The 21,309-nt window shown below is 34.9% G+C and overlaps 1 protein-coding gene across 2 annotated transcripts in view; it reads left to right on the forward strand.

Moving 5' to 3' along the window:
* The first annotated feature begins 269 nt into the window (after positions 1-269).
* LOC131805379 (circadian locomoter output cycles protein kaput-like) overlaps positions 270-21,309 on the forward strand; it is a 36,283-nt gene continuing 15,243 nt past the window's right edge. The window contains exons 1-6 of one of the 2 annotated variants that reach the window (XM_059128482.1): positions 270-643; positions 18,534-18,682; positions 18,745-18,926; positions 19,009-19,225; positions 19,308-19,646; positions 19,712-20,430. In XM_059128482.1, coding sequence (XP_058984465.1) covers positions 606-643; positions 18,534-18,682; positions 18,745-18,926; positions 19,009-19,225; positions 19,308-19,646; positions 19,712-20,430 — 1,644 coding nt within the window. In that variant the 5' untranslated portion in view covers positions 270-605. Of the gene's footprint in view, positions 644-18,533; positions 18,683-18,744; positions 18,927-19,008; positions 19,226-19,307; positions 19,647-19,711; positions 20,431-21,309 lie in introns of those variants that run through there. The other variant, XM_059128483.1, reaches the window with a different exon arrangement.

A 21,309-nucleotide genomic window follows, 5' to 3' on the forward strand; every position in this document is an offset into this window, starting at 1 on the left:
TACTGTTTGGCAATACTTTCACAGCATATTTGATTTGACACCATGGTAGGGGTGGTGAGTGTGCGCACAAAGCGGGAATATTTCATAATTTGCAATGGTTGGTTGCCACGGGAAACGGAAATGCACACCAATTCACTTGGTCCTGTAACGCTATTGTTATTCGTCGAGGGATTCAATAGATTTCAGATATCATTCGCCACTTGTTGCATACGGACGTTGTTGTGATTGTCGTTACCGTCGCCGAACTCAAATAAACATATTTGAATATTCTGTGTATATTTTACAAAGATAAATGTTAAAATAAAAAATAGCTGGAATACATAAATAATTCAAAAAAACCTGTATTAAAAAATATAAACAAGAATATTAAACAAGAAAATCACAATGTGCATCCTGCCACATGATTTGGAAATATTTTTCAAAGTCAATATAACATAAATTAAAAAAAAAAAATACCTACCGCTTTAAAATAAAACGAAATTAAAAAATAAATATATGTTAAAAATTTGTGAACAAAATTTGGGATTAACATCTTTGGATTTCCTGTCTATAAGTAAAATATAAAAATTATCATCATTTTGGATTTAACATATCAAATATCTGCCATGGAGGACGATACCGATGACAGGGACGATACTAAAAGGTAAGTTGCAAAAATATTATTCTGAGAAATGCAGGGAAAATTATTTTTAATTAAATTCATAACATATGGCATAGCAAATCAATCGTTAAAATTTTAATGTAATGCATTTTTAGCAGGAAATTGAAGAAGGATTTTGATATGTCCAGCAGAATAATGAAGATAAAATGTAACATCTCCAAGACGTAATATACTTTTTTTTAAAGACGTTCCTACCTGATATCAAAATGAAAATTTCATATAAAGGTTAAATAAGATTCATAAAAAGTACCAGTCGATTCTGCTGACAAATGTATACCCTCAGCCAATGTTCGACTGTTTAAATACATGTTGACTTCTTTTATGATTATTCAAATTGTTGACCCCCCTATGCAGTAGGTTTTTAAGGAATGGGCCAATATTGTCCATTTCGTAGCCGGTCTAAATAAATATATAGTCTTCTTCCTTCACTTTATGTGAGACACTAGCTGAACCCGGTGCGCTTCGCTACCCCTTTTGATTTTATATGCACAAAACTAATTTTATGTACGAATATTTGTTGGTTAAAAACAAGTAAAAAAAGCAATAAGTTCGGCCGGGCCGATCTTTAAATACCCCCCACCATTTGGAACAAATTTGAAAATTTTCGAAAAAAATAACATTCGACAAAAATTCTGTTAACATTTTAAAAATAACGAATATAGCCGTTATATTAGGGCCTGTACGACGTGCACCTATTCGCATAACTCTCTCGCCATTGGGCAAAAAATCGTCGATTTAGTCATGTCCGCCCGTCTGTACTAGCAGATTTAAAGTCTATAGGTTCATGTAATTGTATCTTCTGATATTCGGTATTTTGATATTTTGTGTCTCATTTCTCATTTCAATTTTCCTTTTCCCAATGGATTTTAATTGTAAATATTTTGCAAGTTCCTTTCACATGATGGAGGGAGGTAAGTTCGGCCGGAACATGATCGAAATCGTATTTCTACATTTTAAAGCTCTCAGCCTTTTCTCTTTTGTTGCTTCAAATTCAATAAAGAGATTGGCACTGGATATTGGATCTATACAAAGACCTTTACAAAATAATAGTAGCATCTATCAACGAAACGGCTGCAGACATCTTCTTGAAATTATGCACGAGAGTATGTCTTGGTACGTAGGCGTATCATACGGCAGGGTATTTGTAAATTCGTACTATAAGAGTACGAAAAGTTCTAAAATGTACTTAAAAATTGAATGGTACCATTTGGTATTATGTGAACTGATAAAGCATAAAACTTGAAATTTGGTTTTGGAGTAGAAAAACTAAGTAGTACTATATTTGATATTAATTTAGTATTGGGTAAACAAATAGTACTTGAAATCTGAAGTTTGGTATTAGGGTCGCTGTCCATTTGTAGATTGAACAAATGGACGTTGTTTCAAATATGTGTACTGAAAGTACTGAATATTTGATATTGGGTAGAGATAACATTCCAGAATTTTTAATGTAGTTTACTGGTGATATCTGTCTTTGGGATTCGACGGTGGTTTGGAAATATGTCCCACAAATTTACTTTGGGGTCTTTATTGTTATCTGGAATTGAGAAATGGAGGTGATTTTGGAAATGTGTTCATTAATTGAACGAAAAGTACTAAATAGTACCGAATTTGGTATTAGTTGAAGGCATAGAGGCTATGGTTAAAATATGGAGGTGGTATTGGAAATATGTACTATGATTGTACTAAACGGTACTAAATTTTGTAATGACGGAAATTAAAGTGGTGAGTCTTGAAATTAAGGTCTCTTAGAGATATGGAAATTATTTTCAAAATGCGTACTGTTGGTGTCTAGGATGGAGAGATGTAGTTTGTTTTGAATATGTGTATTAAATTTTACCGAATTTGGTATTGGTTGAAGGGATAGAGCAGAAATTCTGGATTTTAATATAGAGATTACTGTGAGATTTAACATATGGAGACGTTGAGATAGTTTTGGATACAACAATTGGATGTGAGTCCATTGTCCAATGATTTTACTAATATCCTCCTCCGTAAATCTCAAGTAAAATATTTTTAAGAGTTTTAGGTGTCAACGGTAAAAATGTTCCTATTTTTCTTTCTGAAAAAGAAAATCATTAGATAATATATGAAACGTAGAAAGTTTGAACATTTAGTACGATTCATGAAGTTTTGATTGAAAAATGTTGTCAAACTGAACAAATTATGAATTTTGAGTACTAAAAAAAAACTACTTGTAACCTTCTTGGGTGGCGCGTGCTGAGTGCGATGGTGCTGAGTCCTGTGGGAATGTCCGAGGTCTGCGGCCAAAATGTTTGCGTGCCCAAGGCTTTAATACGGCCTCTAGAATATTTTCGCGATAATATTCGGCAATTATGATGCCGCTGTTATGGCGGCCCACACCACCGTCATGCTTCAGCTAACCTCTTTGGCAAGTAAACACCATCATTTTGATTGTTTACAAACTGCTAGACAACGAATTTTTTCTCATCGGAGAATACCCAATTCAGCAGTTCACCACATTAGGCCAAGCGAAGCAACTTTTTAGCTCTTTTTCTCTTCGTTTTGTCGTGTAAGTTATTGTACTTTTTGGAATGTCAATGGCTTTACCCGAGCTCATTTTTTCAATATTTGCCGAATGGAATATTGCGATATGTTCAGATCACGAGCCATTTTTCGGTCACTGCGACGCGAGTTTCGATCAAGTTGCTTCTTTACTTTTCGAATAATTTCTGCTGATACTGCTGGTTTCTTCCGTCCACTCCTTAACGTCGGGCTACCAGTATCACGGTAACGAGCGATCGTACGAGACACAAAAGATTTATTCACATTTAAATGCCGGAGTGCTCTAAACATAGTGTTTTTCCAACCAATATATATATATATATATATATATATATATATATATATATATATATATATATATATATATATATATATATATATATATATATATATATATATATATATATATATATATGTATATATATATATATATATATATATATATATATATATATATATATATATATATATATATATATTTGTTTATACCCTACAACACTATGTGTTGGGGGTATTATAAGTTTGATTGGGCCAAAAATTATGTAACACCACGAAATATTGGTTTCCCACATAGGAAAGTATATATGGATCTTCCTATCTCGCCGAGCTGAGGGAATCTAGCTATGTCTGTCCGTCCGTCCGTCTGTCCATGTTAATTTGTAATCAATCTACAGGTCGCAATTATGGCCCGATCTTCACGAAATTTGATCGGATAATATTTAGGGGTCGAAATGGACCAAAAACTGATAAAATTCCTGATTTTGCACTTGCTCTACAGGTCGCAATTATGCACCAATCGACGTGGAAAATAGCATAGGGGTTGGGCTTAAGGCTGGGCAGAAGCCTTCCAATTTTGATGGTCATCGGGTAATATTTAGTGGTTGAAATGACTATGACATTTGTGTCATATAAATGTCAAATCTTCCATTAAACCGCGAATATTTTTAATCCTGGCGAAATCACAAATAGACGAACAGGGCAATTCTGACCGTTACGTAGATGTCGATAGTAAATATGTCGGATACATATAGCGAAATTTATACAATGTGTATAAACAAAGGACATAAACAAAGCTAACATCCCCTGTTAGCTAAAATGTTTATAACTCTAGAATGGCTGACAAATTTTGTCAATTCTGAATGTCCTCCTGGCGTAAGAGAATAAAATCTAAAAAAAATAGCACAAAAAGATTCTAATAATGATATTATTATAGATTTTGTAGTATTTTGTGATTTTTTTTTTTCATATTTTTTATCGCATGCGATTTTTTCAATTTGACTTATAATATTGAGGTGAACATTTTGTAATATTTTTTCACCTTACAACACAGGTTGGGGCTATTATACAAATATTGCAATTATCGTCTGATCCTCACGAAAAAGGGTAGGGTTAGGCCGAGAAAGGCTAGACCTATTGTTTTCAAAGATGTCCGCAATATATTTAGGGGTTAAAATGGACCTAAAACAGAAAAATTTCCTGATTTGGCACTTGCTCTATAGGCCACAATTATGAACCAATCGATGCGAAAATTTACATGGAGTTAGAGTTTTGGAGTGGGCAGAAACCTACAAATTTGGCTAGCCATCGGATAATAATTAGGGGGTAAAATAGACCCTTATTTTATTTAGGAAATTAGCAAAATTTACACTATACCGCGAATATTTTCAATCCCAGCCAAATCACAAATATCTTAAAAGAGCACTTCTGACCATTACAGTGATGCTAATAGCCAAGCAATCGGATATATAGCAAAATAGGTACAATACATATGTAAAAGAATTGATCTTTTTTATTCTGCATATAAATCAAGAACCGCTGGGCCGATAAATAAATAATAAATTCGGAATGGTCTTTTGCCAGAAAACGAAAAAATCTAAGAAAATCGCGGAAAAATATACCAATAAAAAAGTGAATATATTTTGTCCAATTTTTTCAATTTTTGTCATTTTTTTTATCGCATGCGATTTTTTTCAATTTGACTTACAATTTTGAATTGTAAACTTTCTATATTTTTTACACCCCCAACACTACGTTTTGAGGGTATTATATGCATGTCGCAATTATCGTCCGATCCCCACGATATTTTTCATGGGAGTATGGTTAGGGTCAAAATTAAAGCATCTTGTTCTTAAGATGAACATTTAGAGGTGCAAATTGACTAAAAAAATATTTTTTCTAATTTTGTAGTCGCTCTATAGGCCACAATTGAAAACTTATCGACACGTTATTTCGCATCAGAAGAGAGTTAAGAATAGGGACATTATTTTTGTCATTATTTCAAAACTGAAATCTTCCAAAATTGATTTGGACAAAAGTGACTTCGAACATATAGTAGTGTTGTAGGGTATCACATGGTCGGCCCCGCATGACTATAGCCTTTGCTTACAGTTTTTTTTTTCTTTTTTTTTTTTTTTGAACATTCTCACCAAAATGCAATTGTACACTTGTAAAGAATATAATGAGCTGTCACTGGAATAATTTCAACAGATGTTGGACGTATAGCTTAGAAATGACAGCAGTCTTAAATTGGTTCTATTTTTTTCATCTGATCTTCCTCCTTTGAGATATAGATGTATTGTCAAATTTTTATTTCATCAGAGATATACTCATTGATGTCATAATGCTGTACACGTTCAATGAGTACGAATCAAACATGCATAAACAAACTGAAAAAAAAAAACAAAGCTTGACGTAACTAAGTACATAAATGTAATATATAATGAAAGAATTACTCAAATATTTTTGCCTGAAACGGTATAATTAGATGTTTGTAGATGTGGACAAAAATTAGTTCTTCGTACTCTGGAACACGTAGTGACCAAATGTGATGAGAAAGGTTTCAGATTTCATAAATTAATTAACTTTGACGGCCAGCTTATTTAATTGACTATGATGCAATATTAAATTACTCAATTTTCGCACCACACAGACATGGACAAGAAGTTGTGGCAACTATCAGTTTTCTAGAAGATTCGGAAGTATAGGTATACTATGCATGTAATTATAACGAATAAATTGATTGAATTCGATTTTCCCAGATTCCCAATAGGACATTGTAGGTGTGTAGCTACAGCTACTACAACTATTTAGGATGTAATTGAAAAAGGTTACAACTTTTTCAGATGAATTCGACGCATTTTATTTGTAAATCGAGAATTATATTTGTAACCAATAACATTTTAATAGTAACTAGAGAATTCCATTAGAAACTCGTTACTTGTCAATAGCAAATAGAGAATATATTTTGCAATGTTTTACATTATATTTAAAATTCGAATTATTTAACTTATATTGCGAATGTTTCCATTCTAATGTCGAAACAAAAATATTTTTGTCATTGGTTTCTCAAGTTCTAAATGGAGGAATTCGAAATTCAAATGGAATGTTTCGAATTATAAATATAACAAATTAAATCCTAGAATAACGAATGAAATATTACGAATTAAAAATACAATGCTTCGAATTACACCTGAAATATTTCTTTTTCTTCCAATTAGAGTTCGACAATTTTATTTGCAAATATTTGTATTCCATATGAAATTCGAATTGTTTCATTTTTTGTTGGAATTTTTCCATTAAACCGATTTATTTCAGTTGTAATTAGAGAACCCTGTTCTAAATTCAATCCATGAATTTCGAATTTTTCCATTTGAAATTAAATTTTGAATTATTACATTTAAAATTAAAACAAAAAAGCAAATACGACAACACTATAACATAGGGTGAGATCAAAAAAAAAAAAATGCAACCAACTTCCGACTGCTGTCATTTCTAAGCCAATCGTCCGACAGCTGTTAAAATTATTCCAGTGACTGCTCATTATATTGTTTCCAAGTGCACAAAAGCATTTTGGTGAGAATTTTCCAGAAAAAATTTATTCGTGATGGAATTCAAGCGTGATAGTGTGATTTCTTTATATTTGGCTGGGAAAACCACAAGTGCCTATCGTTAGAGCACTCCAGCATTTAACTGTGAATAAATCTTTTGTGTCTCGTACCATCGCTCGTCAAGGAAGTGGACGGAAAAAACAGCAACATCAGCGGAAATGGTTCGAAAAGTTAAGAAGCGACTTGTCCGACAAATGGCTCGTGAGCTGAACATATCGCAATATTCCATTTGGCAAATATTGAAAACTGAGCTCGGGGTAAAGCCATTGGAATTCCAAAAAGTGCAGGAACTTACACCGCAACAGAAAGAAACAAGTACGAAAAGACTATAGTCATGCCTGGCCGACTACACTACAATATGTTAGAAGCCCCCAAATCCATATTGGAAGATTTCGCTTTTGAAATTAGGATTTTGACTAGGAACATTTGCCCAACATTTATGCACTCCGTCGGGCTGTTAGTTGTTGTAGTCCACCTTACAGATAAATATAATCCAATGTTCATCCAAAATGCTAGAATTCTTCCCTGTCCTTAACTCTCTTCACAGGCGTGTCGATTGGCTTCAATTGTGTGATCGAAAAACATTTCGGCTTTTGGTTAATTTGAACCTCAAAATATTTTGCAATCATCTCCAAAAGCAAGAAGCCCCTCTGTATGTCCAAATTTAGACTCATCTATATGATTTGCATGTCTACGATATTTGGCTATATTCGTCAACGAAATCAGCATAAAAATGCCAGAAATTCGCCTTTTGTGTATTTCGGATATCGCCTGTAAATAATGCTGGCATTTTTAAAACAAAATTAGTGGTCCATTGTACCCGCTGTCCTAACTCTAACTTTATGCGAGATTTCGTGTCCTTTGCATTCTATTTGTGACCTTTTTAACGGCTGCAAATCAGGAAAATTTTTAGTTGTTGGTCCATTTCAAGCATTAATGTATTGCGGGCATCTTTGAAAACAATGGGCCTAGCTCTTCTGTGCCCAACCTTATCCTTGTGATAATTTTCGTGAGGATCGGACGATATTTGCAATATGCATTTAATATCCTCAACCTGTGTTGTAAGGTGAAAAAATATATCAGAGTTGACCTGTTGGTATATTTGTGATTTCGCAGGGATTAAAAATATTCGCGGTTTAATGGAAAATATGACTTTTATTTAACACGAATATTGTGGCCTATTTAACCCACAAAATATTACCCGATGACCATCAAAATTGATAGGCTTCTACCCAGCCCTAAGCTCTAGCCCCATGCTAACTTCCGCTTTGATTGGTATATAATTGCGACCTGTAGAGCAACTGCAAAATCAGAAATTTTTTCAGTTTTTGGTCCATTTCAACCCCTAAATATTATGCGATCATCTCCAAAAGAAATAGGGTCCTATTCTGACCCCAGCCCCACCTCCATTCTAAATTTCGTGAAGATCGGGCCATAATTGCGACCTGTAGAGTGATTACAAATTAACATGGACAGACGGACAGTCCGACAGATGGACAGACGGACAGACGGACATACATAGCTAGATCGACTCAGCTCGGCGAGATAGGAAGATCCATATATACTTTCCTATGTGGAAAACCAATATTTCGAGATGTTACATAATTTTTGGCCTAATCAAACTTATAATACCCCCAACACATAGTGTTGTAGGGTATAAATAGACTCGAAAGAGCTAAAGAGTTGCTTCACTTGGCCGAATGTGGTGAACTACCGAATTTGGTTTTCTCCGATGAGAAAACATTCGTTGTCCAGCAGTTTGTAAACAAACAATATTACTTGCCAACGAGGTCAGCTGACCATCAGAACTCAACCACCGGTCATGGTGGCCAGGTGTGGCCCGCCATAACAGTCGATGGTCGCTCTCCCCTCGTATTAATCGACCGTGGCATCAGAATAAATGCTGAATATTATCGAAAATATTCTGGAAGGTGTATTAAAGCTTTGGGCATGCAAACATTTTGGCCGCAGACCTCGGACATTCCAATGCTGACTCGCACTCAGCTCACGCCACCCAGGAATGATTAGAAAATGAGGCTCCTCGCTTCAATTGTGCGCTGGACAATGGCCACCAAAATCTCCGGATACCAATCATTTGGGCTATTGTGTCCAAATGACATAATTCGTGACAAAGGTGACAATTGCTCCCACATATCTTCAACCGATTTCGAGTTAATTGTGTAATATATGGCTAATATAATTCCAAATATCCTATATTTCTGTAAATCCCACAGAATTCAGTCTCGAAGCAGGTAAATCAAATTTAGAGAAAATCGGTTCAGATATAGCTCCCGTAATATGCACTCCACAGGAATGATATTTGGTACCAGATATCAGATACAGCTCGATAATACCTCTGTCAAATTTTATCGAGATCGGTTAAGATTAGGATATAGCTCCCATATAAATCTTTATCCGATATTAGGTTTATTGTGCACCAAATGGCTAATATCAGACCAAATGGATATAGCTCCCATACATATCCTCAACCGATTTCTGGTTAGTTGTGCACCAAATGGCCAATATCTGTCAAAAAGACCTGAATTTTGGTACATCCGACCAAATTCAGTCTAGAAGCAAGTATATCAAATTTGGAGAAAATCGGTTCAAATATAGTCTCCATATACAGCTCCCATATATATGTTTCATCCGATTTTGTGTTTAAGACCCTCTGATTCGTAATATGCATTCGACAACAATGATATTTGGTACCAGATAACATATAAAGCTCGGAAATACCTTTGCCAAATTTTATCGAGATCGCCTAAGATTTGGATATAGCTCCCATATATCCTTAATCCGATTTTAGGTTTATTGTGCAAATAATGGCTAATATCAGCCCAAATGGAGTGAATTTCGGGACGTACCTTTCCACGCCCGACTTTTGACTTTTCCTTACTGGTTTTCAAATTAAAATTCGAAATAATTGTTGTCGATGTCAAAGAAATAAAAAACGATAAGTTCGTTATGGCCGAACTTTCAATACCCTCCACAAATAAGTAAAAAACATTTTAAAATTGAAGTATCCGGATTCAAACGTGTTTAAATTTAATCTGCAAATTATGGGGTCCAAATCATAGCGGGGACAATCTTCTGAAGTACCAAATTGATAATACCGCTAAAAAAGTGACTAGGATCATAAAAACACTGAATATCGGTGGGTACCGTTATAAGGAAATCTTGGACCTATGTGGAGGTGCCGCTATATATGGACTTAAATAAAACGGTCTGCGGAAATCACTCTAGCTTCCGAACAAAATGAAGTAGATTGATAAAATTATACCCAAATGTATATTATATTTGCAGGACTTTTGTATTGAAAATGGGCCATGAAGGTCCACGTTAACGGTATCTCCCGATATTCGGTATTTTAATGATTTTAGCGAAATTATTCATCAGAATTGTTTCAAATTTGGTATTTGAAGTTCGTAATGGATACTACAGCCTAAGACAGGAAATTTGTTTGTTCAAGTTTCGCATTTGAATATTGTTATGGCTTATGGCAGAAGTTGTCTAGGCAGGCCCACGTCGTCGTTTAGACCCTAATATGACGTCCATATTTGGTATTTTTAAGATTTTAACAGAATTTTTAACGGATTTTATTTTTTTGAAATTTGCCAAATTCGTTCCAAATGTATTAGTATGGTATTGAGGGTATTCAAAGTTCGGCCCGGCCGAACTTACAGCTTTTCTACTTGTTAATTTTCATTTATTTGCATATTAAACTGCCCAGATATACGAAATTGACAAAGAAGCGAGAATTTGAATTGATTTTCTTTGTACGAAACCAGTTTTAGAACGGGTTGGAGTCTATAGTCTCTTGTAGCCGATTCAGTGATCTGGAAGCTTCCCTATGGTGCATTAAATTTTGAATTTTGAATAAATTTTGAGGATCTTCATAAAATCACTTTCTGAGTCGATTTTCGCATGTCAGTCCGTCCTTTAAATATTTAAATTAAAATAAATAAATACCATGTTATAAAAAGAAAAACAGATTGTGTCAAAACAAGCTCAAGCCTTTGCATCTCACATGTACATATGTGTTTATGTTCGAGTAGAAGTACTGAATACTATTCTACCCATATCTCAGGACAAAATATCTTTAACTGACACAAAAATGCACAACAATATGGAGTTAATGTTTTTGACAGTTATAGACGCATTATGTCCTAACCCCATTGTGGTATCAACATGTGATATTTACCTATGTTTCTTTCGCGTATTGTCCAAATAAAATATTTGAAGACTGCTCGAAATGTGTTTACCCACGAATGTTGATAAACAAATGATTTGCCCCCGTTGTGTTATAAATATTCTTATCATTATGTAATTGAATGGAAACGACACGGGGTTGTTTTCTAATCGGCCTTAAAATAAATTGTCAGTTATTCTAAATTGCTAAAGTTTACATCAATTTGAGATTGAAAGAAGATAATAAATAAAATCATACGGACACGGTTTTCACCTCAAGAAGGTAACAAAAATCCCTATTTTGACGCAATTTTACAATTTTAACGTTGTAGCTATGAAATACAAAATTAATGCAGATTCGACTGACAAATGTCAATTTTAAACTACACAAAATCCGCCAAGCTATTACAAACCCTCCTCTTTCCGAGAAAGAACTCAGAATTTTTTTTCTATGTTTGGCAATTGGTATATATGTGTCAACATTTCGGTATAGGAAATGGGAACTTCCCATTATTAAAGACTGGAGAATCCCAAAGATTTTTTACATTTTTCTTAAAAAAAATAAATAAAACAAGTAAGCAAATGCTATAGGCGTGCGAAGTCCCCTTTATATCCAAATCCATTTTGCAAGATTTCGTTTTTGATATAATGTCAAAGAGCACCGCCCAGAGGTTACCCTTAGATTTTTGACCCGGAGAATTTGGCAAAAGTTGTGAAAGTTGTGGTCCATTTTACATCTAAATGTAATCCAATGGTCACCCAAAATTCTAGACTTCTTCCCTGTCCTTAACTCTCTTCCGATGCGAAATTCCTTGTCGATTAATTTCAATTGCGGCCCATAGAGCGACTACAAGATTAGAAAAAAATAATTTTTTTCAGTCTTTTTGCACCTCTAAATGTACATCTTAAGAACAATAGGCTTTAATTCTGACCCTACCCCCCTTGCCAAATTTCGTGAGGATCGGACGATAATTGAGACATGCATATAATAACCTCAAAACGTAGTGTTAAAGGGTGTAAACATTTAGAAAATTTACAATTCAAAATTGTAAGTCAAATGGAAAAAATCGCATGCGATAAAAAATATGGCAAGAATTTAAAAAATGGAACAAAAAATATTCACTTTTTTATTGGTATATTTTTCCGCGATTTTTTTAGATTTTCTGCTTTTTTGGCAAAAGACCATTCCGAATTAATGGGAATTGTGAAAATCGGCTAAGCGGTTCTTGATTTATAAGCAGAATAAATAAGATCAATTCTGTTACATATACATCACTGTAATGGGTTGAAAATATTCGCGGTTTAGTGGAAATTTTCCTATTTTCTTATATAAAATTAAGGGTCTATTTTACCCGCTAATTATTGTCCGATGGCCGCCCAAATTGGTAGGTTTCTGCCCAAACCTAAACTGTAACTCCATATAAATTTCATATCAACCCATAAATATCGTGCGATCATCTCCAAAAACAATAGGGTTCTATTCTGACCATAACCCCACCTCCATTTTCCATTTCGTGAGATTCGGTTCATAATTACGACCTGTAGCTTGATTACAAATTAACATGGACAGACGGACGGACGGACATACATAGCTAGATCGACTCATCTCGGCGAGATAGGAAGATCCATATATACAGTCCTATGTGGGAAACCAATGTTTTGAGGTGTTACTTAATTTTTGGCCCAATCGAACTTATAATACCCCCAACACATAGTGTTGTAGGGTATAATTATCTTGATGGATGTGTCCCTGTCCCTAAGAAATGAATTTCGGCGTATGACGGTGGAATTAGAACAAAGAGTTTTACATGTTCTTCCAATCATTAATTTTGGAAATATTTTGTTTTATTTTTCACAAAAATATACACAAACAAATAATTTGAAGAAGTCGGGAGCACTTAGAAAAAAAGTTAGACAATGTAATTATTGTATCGTGAATTTTCAAATTCCCAGCTATAAATATAAAGATAAGTTACATTGTGTTAATAATTGAAGTTCTCTGGAGTGTGAGAATCGATTTCGTTTCTGCAAACTTAATATGAACGGTGATGTCAACACAGAGATTTTATGAATAAACAGTGCACTGCATTGCATTTTGAAACATGTATTTTGAGAATATTTTAGTGAATGACACACTGATTGGCTAATTTTACGCCCAGACGAAACGGCCAAGCAAGAGCCTTGAAATTTGGTATTTGGGTCAATTTTGATGTAAAGAGGAGAGATAATGATGAGATTTTGGAAATTCTAACTATAAGTGTACTAAAAGTACTAAAAAAAAACAATAAATTTTGTATCATTTGGATTTAGAAAAAAAACTTGACATTTGGTGTAAAAGGTAAGTTTAGGAATACGTTAAGGTAATATAATATTATTGGAAATACGTACTAAGGTGAAGAACTGTACTAAATTTATATAATTATTATACCCTCCACCATAGTATGGAAAGTATATTATGTTTGTTATTTCGTTTGTAACACCTCGAAATATACATTTTAGACCCCAAAAGGTATATATTCTTGATCAGCATAAAATTCTATGTCGATTTAGCAATGTCTGTCCGTCTATCCGTCTGTCTGTCTGTCTGTGGAAATCACTCTAGCTTCCGAACGAAATGTAGCAGGTTGATAAAATTTTACTCAAATGTGTATTATGTCTGTAGAACTTTTGGTATTGAAAATGGGTCATTTAGGTCCACGTCTTTGTATAGCCCCCATATAACGGTATCTCCCGATATGCGGTGTTTTGACGATTTTAGCGACATTATTTACCGGAATTGTTTTAAATTTGGTATTTAAAGTTCGTACAAGATACTACGGCTTAAGACAGAAAATGGGTCATGTAGCTCCACGTCTTCGTATAGCTCCCATATAACGGTATCTCCCAACATTCGGTATTTTGATGATTTTAGGGACATTATTTTGCCGGAATTGTTTCAAATTTGGTATTTGAAGTTCGTAATGGTAACTACAGTCTATGCCAGAAAATTGTCTGTGCATGTTTTATAGCCCCCATGGTACCTCCCTATATTCGGTATTTTGATGATTTTAGCTACATTATAAACAGTTTTTTTTAAGTTTCGCATTTGAATATTGTAATATCTTTTGAAAAAAAGTCGAATATAGACCCTAATATACGGCTACATTCGGTATTTTTAAGATTTTTACAGAATTTTTAACGGATCTTTTTTTTTTGCCAAATTTGTACCTTATGGTGGAGGGTATTCAAAGTTCGACCCGGCTTTTTTACTTGTTCTCTTAGAAAATCGTCAAAATATCAAATCGTCAAAATACCAAATATGCCGAGGTACAATTATATGGAGTCTATACGAAAACAGATATAGCTCATCTTCGAACTTGACCTGCTGCAAACATAAGTCAATTCTATGCAAAATTGTAGCTTCCTATCCGTTTGTTTTACTCTGATCAGGAATATATATACTTTGTTGGGTCTGACATGAATAGTTCGAGGAGTTACAAACGGAATGATACAGTTAATAAGCCCTCCATAGTATGGTGGTATAAATAGTCGGGTTCATTACACTATTTATAACTCAAGAACGGCTTTACGGATATGAATGACAATTGATGAGAATGTAGCTAGAACTAGGGGCGACATAGGACACTATTTATTCTGCAAATGTACTAGAAGTACTAAAAATCGAATCAATTGTATTATTCAAACGGATTGAGGTAGAATTCTGAAATTCGGGATGAAATTCGCTGACGGAGTGTAGGATAGGTACACTAAAGAGTTTTTTGAAATTCGAACTAAAAGCACTTAAAGCACTGTATTTGGTATCATTTGGTATTATGTAAACGGATAGAGCTAAAATGTAGTCATTTTGTATAAGAATTAGGTTGAGGAACTAGGGTTGACAAGCAGGTGGTTTTTGAAATATATGCTAATTGTAAGAACTGTACTATTTGATACAAAATTTGTTACAATTCGGATTTGGGTGAACGGATGGGCTGGAAATTCGACATGTTCATATTGGGGCACTTTTACTGTGAAGTGTTGAAATTTTAGGGTGGTTTCTGAAAAATGTACTTAACAAAAGTGATAGAACTGGAACTCTGAAATTTTGTTATTGGGGCCACTTTTTGAAAGTAGAGTGGAAAAAGAGGAAAAAAGATGCAAAATTTGGTACAGTTTTGTTTTGGATGAGTAGAAAAAGGTAAAGAAGGTTAAAGTTTAGAATCGATGGAGGTATTTCTGGAGATGTGTACAACAAGTGTATAACAAGTAGGAAAAATACTAAATGATACTAAGTTTTATATATGTGTGTAGGAATAGAAATGAACTTTTTAATTCTGCTATGAGGGTAACTGTAGATTAGATTTTGGGACCTTTTTTTTGGAAATGCGTACAATATAGTTAACGAAAAGTACGAAATTCGGTAGAAAGTGTAAGAACAGAACTGTAAAAATAAATGTTTATATTAGAGGATGGTACTGGAATGTGTGGACCAAATTGTCCCATATTCATACATGGACTGATTTGTCCACTTTTCACTTGATCTAGCACCGACATATTTATTAAAATGTGCAAACTTTGAAAAAAATATCATATGATACATTATCTTTTTATGAAATTATGATGTCACTAAAACCCCAAAAATATCTTAAAATCGGGCCGTACCTTTATATGGGGCTAAATCGAATCCTGAACCTAATTTCCATTTCAAACTCGTAAAAACAAGTAAAAAAGCTGTAAGTTCGGTCGGGCCGAACTTTTAATACCTCCACCATTTGGTACAAATTTGGCAATTTCCAAAAAAAAAGAAAACAGTAAAGAAAGTCTTCAAGTCGGGCGAGGCCGACTTTATGATACCCTACACCACTTTGCTAATTAAGTAGAGCTTCACATAACAATTAAACGTTTTTATGGGAGAATTCAATCATACACGCTATGATTATAATTATAATTTAAAGTTCAAAGGACTAAATATGCCGAAGCATTTGTATCTTTTAAATTCGGAATTGTATTGCCCATTTGGTGCACAATTAATTTGAAATCGGATAAAGATATATATGGGAGCTATATCCAAATCTGAACCGATCTCGATAAAATTTGGCAAACATATTTCTGAGCTGTATTTGATATATTTCCGTGAATATCGTTGTTACGGAGTGCATATTACGGTTGTGGGTAACAAATATAACAAATCGGATGAATAATATATATGGAAGCTATAGCTATATCTGAACCGATCTTCACCAAATTTGACGTACTAGCTTCTAGACTCAATTCGGTCGTAAGTGCCAAATTTCATCCCATTTGGACAAATATTAGACGTTTGGTGCACAATCAAAGGTAAGTCGGACGAAGTTATATATGGGAGCTATATCCAAATCTGAACCGATCTCGATAAAATTCAGCAAAGGTATTTCTGAGCTGCATTTGATATATTTCCCCAAATATTGTTGTTACAGAGTGAATATTACGGCTGCGGAGGACAAAAATAACAAATCGGATGAACAATATATATGGGAGCTATAGCTATATCTGAACCGATTTCGATCAAATTTGGCACACATATTTTCAGGCCTAATTTGGGTGTATATGCAAAATTCCATACAATTCGAGCTGATATAACACGTTTGGTGCACAATAAAAGGCAAATCGGACGAAGATATATATGGGAGCTATATCTAATTTTTGACCGATTATCTCCAATTTCAATAGGGTTCGTCCTTGGGACAAACAAATGATTTGTGCAAAATTTCATCTGGATCGGACAATAAATGCCACCTGTACTTTGTTTACAAAAATACATGGACAGACGGACGGACGGACGGACAGACGGACGGACGGACATGCATAAATCGACTCAGAATGTGATTCTATGCAGATCATCAAAAGGAACTATGGGTCTATCTCGTTTCCTTCTGCCTGTTACAAACAAATGCACAAAGACATAATACCCTGACCACCTTGTGGTGTAGGGTATAAAAAATAAAATAAAAAATAAATAAATAAATAAAATCCGTAAAAATTTTGTTAAAAACTTAAAAATACCGAATGCTTATACGACGACGTGGACCTGCATAGGCAACTTTTGTCATAAGTTATTACAATATTTAAATGCGAAACTTGAAGAAAAATCTGTTTATAATTTAGCTAAAATCATCAAAATACCGAATATAGGGGGTATCGTTATATGGGGACTATACGAAGACGTGGACCTGCACAGACAATTTTCTGGCATGGGCTGAAGTATCCATTACGAACTTCACAAGGGAAATTTGAAACAATCCCGGTAAATAATGTCGCTAAAATCATAAAAATACCGAATATCGAGGGGTACCGTTATATGGGGGCTATGCGAAGACGTGGACCTACATGGCCTATTTTCTGTTTTATGCTGCAGTATCTATTACGAACTTCAAATACCAAATGTGGTTTAATAATGTCGCTAAAATCATCAAAATACCGAATATCGGGGGATACCGTTATATGGGGGCTATATGAAGACATGGACCTACATGGCTCATTTTTTGACTTAGAATGTAGTCTCCATTATGAACTTTAAATACCAAATTTGGAACGATTCCGTTAAATAATGTCGCTAAAATCATCAAAATAACGAATATTGGGGGGTACCGTTATATGGGGGCTTTACGAAGACGTGGACCTCCATGGCTCATTTCTTGATTTGGGATGTAGTATCCATTACGAACTTCAAATACCAAATTTGAAACAATTCCGATGAATAATGTCGCTAAAATCGTCAAAATACCGAATATCGGGAGGTACCGTTATATGGGGGCTATATGATAACCTGGACCTACATGGCCCATTTACGAACTTAACCTGCCTGATATTGGGTCTGACATTAGTATTTCGAGGAGTTACAAACGGAATGACCAAATTAATACACCCTCCATAGTATGGTGGAGGGTATAAGAAGGTCAAAAGATGGGAAGGGACGACTATATGATACCCTATACCATCGTACACATTTATTAAACCTACCCTAAACAAATAAATTTGATTTCACTTTTGGTTGTTTTGTAATGCATTTAATGGGTGTCTGGAATGAAAAACATACGTGGGACATATGGCTACATGGAAAGTTAATTCGGTCATTATCATTATTTAACTTAAAGAATGTCAAATTTTATAATTTTATGATATAAATTAGATTATTGTTGCTCTAAAAATGCCAGTGATAATGGTATTTTATATGATCTCTATGTTTGTATTAATCAAAAAACTCAGCAAAAAAAAAATTAAAATCGTTTTATGTTTTTATTGTTTTTCAGGCGATCGCGAAACTTAAGTGAAAAGAAACGGCGAGATCAATTTAATTCACTGGTTAACGATTTGAGCGCTTTGATTTCGACATCAAATCGAAAGATGGACAAATCCACGGTACTGAAGTCAACGATAACATTTCTCAAGCATCACAATGGTAAGCTTGAAAGTTGGATAATTTAAAATAAGAACAATCCTATTTCTTTTGTTTTTCCATAGAAGCAACTGATAGGTCAAAGGTTTTTGAAATACAGCAGGAGTGGAAGCCCTCGTTTCTCAGCAACGATGAGTTCACTCAGCTGATGTTGGAATCTCTGGATGGGTTTATAATTGTTTTTGGGAGTAGCGGATCGATTTTTTATACATCGGATAGTGTTACAGCCCAATTAGGTTATTTGCCGGTGAGTTGCTGTTTCAGTTGATTAATGTGCAACCATAATAATTATTCCTCTTTTTCCGATTTTTTTATGGTGTTGTGAGCAGTGTGATCTCATGAAAATGACAATTTTTGATTTATCCTACGAAATGGATCACGAGATACTTTTGAATATGTTCCTCAATCCCAAGCCCGTAATTGCTCCCATGCAAACTGACATTGGCGCCCGCAATCAAATAACCTTTTTCCTGCACTTGAAACGTAGGGGCACTGAGGATGGCGATCGGAACTCGTTTGAATTAGTAAAATTTGTAGGTTATTTTAGTATGTATTCCGTTAAGTATACTTTTGTCGTGTCGACTCGGAGGACATAAAGTGTTATCGCTAATTATGTTGGCATTTTCAGGAAACGATGCAAAAATCGATGTGGTTGATCAAAATACTCAAACATCTTTGCCTCGTACACTCCAACGGAATGCCACATCCGCGATGGATCTGGACCACAAGTTGATCTTTGTCGGTACTGGCCGTTTGCAAATGCCTCAGATGATACGTGAAATAACCGTAACAGATCCGACCTGCAGCGAATTTACCTCAAAACACAGCATGGAATGGAAGTTCCTGTTTCTTGATCAAAGAGCCCCTCCCATAATTGGATATATGCCTTTCGAAGTTTTGGGTACCTCAGGCTATGACTACTATCACTTTGATGATATTGATGACATTGTTAGCTGTCATGAGAAATGTAAGTCTGAATCCGAACATGCGTCTCTTATGAGATCTAATTGTAAATATGTCTATCTTCTCAAGTAATGCAAGAAGGCAAAGTTAAATCGGGTTACTATCGCTTCTTAACCAAGGGTCATCAATGGATTTGGCTCCAAACTGATTCGTATATTTCCTACAATCAGTACACCACCAAACCGGAATATGTGGTCTGCACTCACAAGGTCATCAATTATATAGACGTTTTAAAATACGGCACTTATGACAGAAATAAACCGGCCTCTTCGGCCAAACCGTCATCATCATCATCATCGTCTGCTCTAGCCCCCCGTGAAATGGCGAACAAAAATCCCACCAATACAATAGATACAAAATTACCCGTAACACCAACTGATATTAATGCGGATACAGTTCCAACGTTAACAGCCTCGACGGCAGCGGTGGCTTGCACCACGCCCAACAACAACATGATAACTGTCAGTAGTTCCAACAACATATACAGCCACCCCACAAATCTAATTGGCGATATTCTGCGCAATGAAACTCCACCCAGTTTAGATTCATCGACGCTATGGACAAATCCACCCACCCCCACCGGAGCAGGTCAGAGCTGTCAACTGCAGGCCATAAAATCGAATTCTCGTCCAGCTTCTAGTTATGGTAATATTAGCTCGACGGGTGTTTCACCGAATGTGAAACGAAAACGCTACATGTACAATTGCCGTGGCAATGAATCGGATTCCACGTCGATGTCTGCTGAATCGGGCACAAGCCGTCAATCATTAATGACGCATATGAGTACGGTAAGTTGGTAAATTATTATATGTAACATGTCGAGCTGGGTTTTTATACCCCTCACCATTATTGCGAAGTCAGAATCTCAAAAATTTGTGAAATGGCCACATTCCTAAATACATTCAAAACCGCGACTATTTTTAGTTCCAGCGAAATCACCAATGCACGAAGAAGTCACTTCTGACCTTTATATTGATGCTGATATCTAAGATATTGCATATGTAGCATAATATATACAATATCATACAGGGTGAGATAAAAAAAACTGCAACCATCTTCAGACTGCTGTCATTTCTAAGCCACTCGTCCGACAGCTGTAAAAATTATTCCAGTGACAGCTCATTATATTGTTTACAAGCGCACAAAAGCATTATGGTAAGAAAATACCGCAGAGCAACATTCGGGCAGCGTGTGACCAAATTCCTTCCAAAGGTGACCAATTCGAACATATCCAAACTTATTCCAAAAGTTAATGCTATTTCCGACATTTTTTACTTTCATTCAATTAAATTTTTAAAAATATGTAAAAATGATGGCGTTTGACTTTGTTGTTATTTTTTTTATCTCACCCTGTATATATATTCGGAGATCTATATTTTTGTCAGCACTAGGTCAGTTTCGAAAAGGAACAATATTGCCCCACTCCATCAAGTACCTCCAACACTAAGGGTCATAATTTGGAATAATTATAACTCATATAAAATGATAAATAAAAATCCGATTGCCTTCAAATTTCAAACATTCCTATATTTTTATCAACACAAGAACTGGTGTGAAGGTGGGATATATCGTTCTACTCCTTCTGGTAGCTCCGCCATAATCCGCCAATTAATCTGGTCCAATCCCACAAAAGGGTCAATCGACGGATACTTTTTAACTTTTTTTTT

This window comes from Musca domestica, unplaced genomic scaffold (genome assembly GCF_030504385.1).
Source record: "Musca domestica strain aabys unplaced genomic scaffold, Musca_domestica.polishedcontigs.V.1.1 522, whole genome shotgun sequence".
NCBI classification, from domain to species: domain Eukaryota; kingdom Metazoa; phylum Arthropoda; class Insecta; order Diptera; family Muscidae; genus Musca; species Musca domestica.